The 8,505-nt window shown below is 33.1% G+C and overlaps 1 protein-coding gene across 1 annotated transcript; it reads left to right on the forward strand.

Annotated features, from left to right (window-relative positions):
• The first annotated feature begins 251 nt into the window (after window positions 1-251).
• On the forward strand, window positions 252-8,050 carry LOC133304425 (probable glucan endo-1,3-beta-glucosidase A6). The gene is made up of 4 exons (XM_061504461.1): window positions 252-263; window positions 2,138-2,219; window positions 2,296-3,585; window positions 7,662-8,050. Exons 1-4 carry the CDS (start codon window positions 252-254, stop codon window positions 7,697-7,699), a joined length of 1,422 nt encoding a protein of 473 aa, XP_061360445.1. The 3' UTR covers window positions 7,700-8,050.
• The last annotated feature ends 455 nt before the right edge of the window (window positions 8,051-8,505 follow it).

Raw genomic sequence — 8,505 nt, forward strand, 5'->3', positions numbered from 1 at the left:
TATAAAAAAAAAAGTGGTGTGCAATTATTCTATGAAGTGTGATGAGTGGAATTGAAATGGAAATTTCAGCCTTTAGACTATAATAATGTGACAAAAGGAAGTATTTTCTCGCATTAATTCCAAATCAAAATATTTTGTTAAAATAATATAGTGAAATACGCATGAAGTATGTGTGTTTAAGTTGAGTGATGTGTGATTTGTGCAAAAGTAAGTGCACTTATACCACATATCACACGCTACGAGAGTACGTGATGCCTGTGGAGGTATGCGTGTTCAAGTCGCGTACGAGAGTATACATGACTTGCAATGCATGATATATGGAAAGCACACACTCATTTCTACACAAGTCAACACCATCCCATATGTCACACACCACCTCATATGTGATTTGAATATGCATGTCTCATGTCTAATTATATTATTTCGGAAAAATATTTAAAATTTAAAATAATAAAATATTTCATTTCTCACTAATTCGGTGAATATGCCAGAATTTTCCATAAGAACTCAACTTTGATATGAAATGTAAAAATCATGAAATGGCCCAGTTTGACATATAGTACCTTACACAAAATTATACTTTGCGTTGGAGATAAATTGTCAATATTAAGCTATTAAGATTGGTTTAGTATTGAGGAATTTTGATAATTTGTATTATGTTATATGTTCAATTTTCATATCCAAATTTTTTTTTGTCAATATTGCATTGTGTTGAACTATTAACATCATACTCTCTTAATTGTTATAAAATAATAAATGACCGTAACATGTGGGTAGCTATATGCTTGTAGTGTATAGAAACATCATTTTGCCTTTGCAGGATTTGTTTATAATTTATACTAATTTAATCGGAACGTTATATTTATAAATTTTTTATTCATAAATTTTTTAGGTTACAATATATTTTATCGATAAATACTCTTAAATAAAATATTCTATAATTTATAAATTTATAAAAAAAAAAAATTATCAATATAACCATCCTTTATTTTTATAATATAAGCTTCAGTTTGACGTTGAAACATCTATTTGTATTTATTTTTGCAGCATAAAGGTGCTTCGAAGTCTACGTCACCGCCCTATTCCTGCACCAAGTTGCACGTAGATGAGCAAGCCTACAATACTCCTGGTATACTTTTACTAGAAGGGAAAATTTTTTGAGATATAGAATGAATTATAAAAAAAAATTGTATTAAAGTGAATTTTTTTCCTTTTTTAAATAAAAAGGATTATCGAACTCGAGATTTGATACTCCCATTGTATTCAAAAAATTCTTCTTATATAGAAAATAATTTAAAGTAACGTGGGATTACCATAATTCTTCCATTCATAGGATGTCACGTGGGAGAAAATTTTTTTTGTATTTTTTCTCTCCTCTTTGGTAAGTCCTCTCTCCTACGCACCATCGATTGAAAAGTGCTCCGACAGCATTAAAAGATTTCTCCACGTATAGACCCGTTGCCACACGCCATCCCCTTCGTAGCTCAAATGTCTGGCTTCACATTATGCCACATGCCTTCGACCTTGTCTTTTTCAAAGTCACACAACCCACCAACCCTTACATAGTTATTCTCAAATTGCCAATAAATGACCAAATTCTGAGCAAGATACTATTAATTGATTAACCATAGGATCATAACGATGACAAATTAAATAAACACGTGAAAATAGATTGTTATTTAACATAATGATATTAAATAAACGTTAAATCACACACAAGATGCATTCCCTAAATATGTTAATATTCCCAATTGCAATAAGTGATCAAGACTTGTTGATTAATGGCACACAAAAAACTCCACCCACTTGACTTGGTCATCGTTGTCGTCAACTCTTCCATCATTTTCCCCGTGGTAATCTTCCATCCTGCCAAGCACGTTAGAATCTAATTTTGCCTTGTACACACCTTCCATTCTATCTTAAACATTATTCCAAATAATAATAGAGAAAAATATATGTAATTTTAAATGATATAAAATTTTGTTATTTTAAACGAGAAAAAAATAGATCATGTGAAGAGAAATAGTGGACAAAATAAAAATATGAACCCATCTTTTGGTAGAAGTAAAATAACATAAATTATATAAATTTAATAATAATACCTATTTAAGAACATATACTTAAAAGAACCAAATAGACATCTCTTGAGCTCAAGTTAGCAATAGCTATGACTCTAATTACTCTGTTTCTCTTCTTCTTCTTCTTATTCTCTACATCAAGTAAGCTACTTCCCCTTTTGGGTTTCATTGATTTTCAAATTTCAATATTCATTCATTCCTCTAACCCCTTTTACAGGTGCAAAACTCTCAGGAACACCAGGAATCAACTATGGCCAATTGGGGAACAACCTTCCATCACCAACAACCTCAGTTTCTCTCATCAAGTCCCTTAAAGCCAAAAGCGTCAAAATCTACGACACAAACCCAAAAATCCTCAAAGCTCTAAAGAACACAGGCCTCAAAGTTTCCATCATGGTCCCAAATCAACTCGTCTCAAACATATCCACAAACCAAACACTCGCAAACCAATGGGTCAAATCCAACGTTGTACCCTTTTACCCACAAACACTGATTCGTTACCTCCTCGTAGGTAACGAACTCATCAGCAGCACAGGGAACGAAACCTGGTCCCACATCGTGCCCGCGATGAGAAGAATCAAACACTCTTTAACATCCTTCGGTTTGCACAAGATCAAGGTTGGAACTTCTTGTGCCATGGACGTGTTGCAATCGTCGTTTCCACCCTCAAACGGCACTTTCAGAAACGACATTGCGTTTCGGGTAATGAAGCCCATGTTGGAGTTTTTGCATAAGACTAACTCGTTTTTCTTCTTGGATGTGTACCCGTTTTTTTCTTGGGCCTCGGATCCGGTTAATATTAACCTAAGTTACTCTCTTTTTGAATCCGAGAATATCACGGTTACGGATCCGGGTACGGGTTTGGTTTATAAAAATTTATTTGATCAGATGGTGGATGCTGTTTATTTTGCAATGAAGCGACTCGGGTATAAGCGAATTCGGATCTTCATTGCGGAAACGGGTTGGCCCAATGGAGGAGATCTGGATCAGGCTGGAGCGAATATTCACAACGCTGCAACTTACAATAGAAACTTTGTTAAGAAGGTTACAAAAAAACCGCCGGTCGGGACTCCGGCTCGACCGGGTTCGGTTCTTCCATCGTTTATTTTTGCGCTGTTTAATGAGAACCTGAAACCGGGTGCGGGCACGGAGCGTCATTTCGGGTTATTGTACCCGAACGGGTCGAGCGTGTACGAGATTGATCTCTCCGGAAAAACGCCAGAGTCGGAGTTCGCGCCGTTGCCGCCGCCGGTGGATTACAAAGGGAAGGCGTGGTGTGTGGTGGCGGAGGGAGCGAATGTGACAGCGGTGGTGGCGGCGTTATCGTACGCTTGCTCGCAGGGGAACCGAACCTGTGACCCTATTCGACCCGGAAAACCGTGCTTTGAACCCAATTCGGTGGTGGGTCATGCTAGCTATGCTTTCAGTTCTTACTGGGCGCAGATGAGGCATGTGGGTGGAACGTGTTACTTCAACGGCCTCGCAACCCAAACTGCAAAGAATCCAAGTAAGTGTGTTTTTTTATATGTTATATAAAAAAAAAATGTTTCTCATTTTAAACGAGATAACTCTCCTTTTACGAGATAGACAGATACAGAAAAAAAAATTATTTAAATTTTAAATTAAAAAAAAACACTCACTTTCTCTCTCTCTCCTATGATTTTCATTTTTCTGTGTCTATCTGTCTTCTAAAATGACATAACTTATATCATTTAAAATGACAAACACCAAACCCATAAAAAAAATTCATATTATAGTTTTTTTAATTATTACGAAAAAATTACTTGTTAATGGGCATTTCAATTAAAATTAATTTTTTTTATATAATTTTTATTATATGATTTTCTCTCATTTAACGGTATTAAAAATAAATAGATAAAATAAGCATAAAAAAAGATAAACATAATATCCTACACATTTTTTCAATGAAATACATGTTTTCTTTTTATATTTAGTTTAAGGAAAAAATGTTTATCTTTTTAAATGACACAACTTATATTCTTTCACTCTCACAAAGAGGTGAGACTCACACTTTTTTTAACTCTCTCTCCTCCTTTATCTATCTTTTTCTCTCTCTTAAAATACCACAACTTTACATCTTTAAAATAACACACATTTTTTCCTTAGTTTAATTTATTATATGGTAATAGAGGAAAGTTTTATTATTGGGTTTTATTAATCTAATGTTAAAGAAGATAAATTTGTGGGCTCCACCACCTGAAAAATAAAAAGAAAAGAAAAGAAAAAAATGACACAGTTATCGAAGGGTGTATAGGAGAAAAATATATCACATGTAACATAAGAGTAATTTTTCCTTTATTATTACTTGAAGGTTTTCTTTTGTTTAAAACTATTTACTTTAAGGAAGGTAAAGTGAAATAATTTATGGAAAAAATATTTGTCTTTTAAATAATAGTTATTTTAATTAAAATGATTATTTTTTACTTAATATTTAAATTAAAAATGTTTCTTATTTTCTTTCATCTTGATTTTTATTGTGTAATTGTTTTTCTTATAATAAATTACTATAATTTTGACTAAAATATTATAATTTTTTTTAGTAATATCAAAGGTATCAACAGTCATAACTGAAGACTAATTCTCACTCGAGCACTATCAGACTAAGATGCACCGACACAGACACAGGAGATGACACGACATGACACCCTGACACGTTAATTCTAATAAATGTTAAATTTCGACATGGACGCGTTTTGATATTAAATAATATTTTTAATATATAATATAATTTACATTTAATACATATAGCAACTCATAATAACTTATATACTAATCAAATATTCAAATTTCATAACATAATTATTAAAAAAAATAGAACATCCCAAAAGTGTAGAGTGTAGAAAAATAAAAAAATTATTTTACTTATGATTACACACAATTCAATTATATATATATATATATATATATATATATATATATTCTTTAAGAAAAACCTTTGATAACAAATTAATTAAAATAAAAAAATAAGATAAGGGAAACCTTTGATTACAAATTAATTAAAACCAAGGAGGGCATTTTCGTCCTTTGCACCTTCCTCTCAGTCGCGAGATTCGAATCTTGCCAGAGATTTACTAGAGCTTCAGCAGCAGCTTCTGAAACTTCCTTGGGAGCCGTTAAGAGTATGGGTAACGCAGGAAGCACAGAGTTTGCGTAATTGGAGAGAGACTTCAAGCCCTCCACGGAACCAGTTAATCCGCGAACTATATATCAACAGCAGCCTTTGCAATCGGTGGCGATGGACAAGACAGAAAGCTCACAAGTTCTTCCAGCTCCGTTGCCATTGTTATCTTCCTTGCACGTCCTCATCTTTCTCGGTAAACTAGTGTAAAGAACCTTGAGATACATCTTTTGTGCACTTTTTGATTTATACTCTTTCGCGGAAGCCGAAAACCTTGTGCAATGAGAATGAAATTTCAAAAGAGGGCATGAAAGATTCTCTTGCTATTGTGCCAACCTTCAATAATCCCCAGATATCTACCGGTAAACATGCAAATGATGGAACATCTTATTCTCTGGAGAAAAAAATTGTTGCAAAAGTTGATGTTGCTGCACCTCAAGATTCAATGTCAAACGGCACTAGCTCCATAACGTCACTTATTCCACTGAACAACGTTAACCATCAGGTTGGATCCTCTGCAACTAGTTCAGTGTGTGACAAAGCAGGTGGTATAGTGTGTGAAAATGCTGTTGGTTCTCAAGGACTGGTTCTTCATGACTCAGTAAATGGATCTTTGAATATGGAGAGTCTTAATCATAAGTGCATGTAAAAATCAAAAAAGAAGTTTTTGAAGTATCAGGTGTCAAGCATGCATGCCCCCCGCTCAACGTTCCTTTTCTTGGCATACTTAAGCCCTAGAAAGAAGAGAAATCACAAAAGAAGTAAACGTCGCACGTCCGGTTTGAAGAATCCAATTAAAGGAAAGTTGGATAAACATGATTTCTCATCTGATGTTGGGCCATCTACAGCTGGAAAAGTTGATGAATTTCCCTGTGTGTCAACTTGGATTTCTCGGTAGCAATTTCTTGGAAAAGATTTGGTCCACTAAAGCTGTGCTTGGAGCCCCTTATCTTCTTCCTCTTCCTCTTCCCCTTATCATATTCTTCATCCCATTCATCTCCTACATATCCAATGCTGACAATCTGGTCATTCTTTGACTCTAAGGACTGAGATGAATGTAATTCTATATCATCCCAAACTCATTAAACTATTATGCATTTGATCTCTTTTACCATCTTGCAGACTATCAGCTTGTCTAGCTTCAAATTGGTCTACTACTGAACCACACCCAGATATATTTTCTAGTTGCATGGCTGTTGCAAGAATGGCACAGTTTTCATTGATTCTCTTCCTAAATTCTTCAGCAGTATTTTCTACCGGAGATTCATTATTAGATTTAAAATTAGCACCAGCTTTATAACCAGCCTTGGTTTCCCTACTCTCGAAACAACTTGACACACAGGGAAATTCATCAACTTTTCCAGCTGTAGATGGCCCAACATCAGATGAGAAATCATGTTTATCCAACTTTCCTTTAATTGGATTCTTCAAACTGGACGTGCGACGTTTACTTCTTTTGTGATTCCTCTTCTTTCTAGGGCTTAAGTATGCCAAGAAAAGGAACGTTGAGCGGGCATACATGCTCGATACCTGATACTTCAAAAACTTCTTTTTTGATTTTTACAACCAGCGTTCGAACTCGACTTTCTGTATCTTCCAGAGTTTTTAATTTTTATTAAATATTTTTTTTAATTGTAATTTTATTTTTATTTTTACACAAAAAAATATCAAAACGTGTCCACGTCGTTGATCGCATGTCGGATTCGGTCAAATTCGCGTGTTCCAATAGTCAATGTGTCCCAAAAAGTTGACTGCGTGTCGGAACGTGTCGGTGTCCGACACGCAAATTTTCCCAAAATTCACGTGTCTGTGTCTCAGAGCTATCAGACCCTTTCTGGGGCGGCTCTCTCAAATCTTTTTTTTATCATTCTCACTACTCGAACTCAAGACCTTTGGTTAAGGGAGTTTGGTAAATATTATAATTTTAAATCATTTAGAAAGACAAACATTAATCCTATAATTTATTAGGGAAAAATGTTTATCATTTTGAATGACATAAAGTTATGTCATTCTAAGAAAGAGATAGACACAAGAAAATATTTTTTTATTTAAAATTTAAATTAAAAAAAACCATCCACTTTCTCTCCCATGATTTTTATTTCTTGTGTCTATCTTTCTCTTAAATTGACATAATATGTCATTTAAAATGACAAATATCAAACTCAAATTTATTATTGCAGTTACGTTTTTTTGCTTTGTGGACCGTTATTTAGTACGAAAGCAAATTTACAAAGATTCTCACCAAGTTACGTAACACATGGTTATAATGCCATTTTGAAGGGTTTTTTTTTTTTTTTCTTCAATAAAACATTTAAAAGGTAAAAGAAAAGCTACAATCATGCAGGGATTAAGAATTGGTGATAAATTCATTTTGTACAATACATTATTCATCATTTCTCTTTTGTTTTTATGTTCAGCCCTTTGTTTATTTGTTTTGTTTGAAGGTTATGGATCGTGCAAGTTCCCGAGTGTGACTCTTTGATGCAGCCAATACCAATCAAATTACTCCACCTTCTGATATTCGTTCTCAAGTCACTACATCAGGAATTTCCAATTTGGAATTTGGAATCCTTTTTATGAACATTAATTTATTTTTGCTTTTCTTTTCATGAACGTATGTTCCTCCAATATATAACACGAATAATTGGGCTTGTCACTCCCGACCCACCAAGGAGGAACTTATGTTGATGAATACCCTTAATAAGTTGACCCCATCCATGTGGTCATGGAAATTGGCAAGGAAGCCATTTCTATCGTATTTTGCCTGTAACATAATGCTTTTGTATACTCAACTGAAATTAGACACATATTATTCACATTTGTATGAGTATTTATTTTTTATCTAATTCAGTTCGACTATTGTCAGATTTATATTTTGATTTTATCCGATTTAGTTTCATGTATGATATATATATATATATATATATATATATATATATATATATATATTGGTGGAAAAATTTACATATATAATTGTGCAGAGAGTGGCAATCAACTTGTGTATTTTGGTAAGATTATCAGTATGTCTATAAAATATGTAAAATAGAATTTGTGTAGAATTAGAATTGTGAAAAGAAATTTAGATAATTATAACTCAAAAAGTGTGAAAATTAGATTTGCATATATATATATATATATATATATATATATATATATATATATATATATATATATGATAAGTTTTTATAAAACAGATAACGTATACTAAATTATGAAGTCAACTAAAGTATATAAAAATAACATAATTTTGTCTAATCAATAAAATATTAATATGCCCAAACATTTTTT

This window comes from Gastrolobium bilobum, unplaced genomic scaffold (genome assembly GCF_033153095.1).
Source record: "Gastrolobium bilobum isolate Gb01-03AN ecotype WA unplaced genomic scaffold, APGP_CSIRO_Gbil_v1 utg31644, whole genome shotgun sequence".
In the NCBI taxonomy this organism is placed as follows: Eukaryota; Viridiplantae; Streptophyta; class Magnoliopsida; order Fabales; family Fabaceae; genus Gastrolobium; species Gastrolobium bilobum.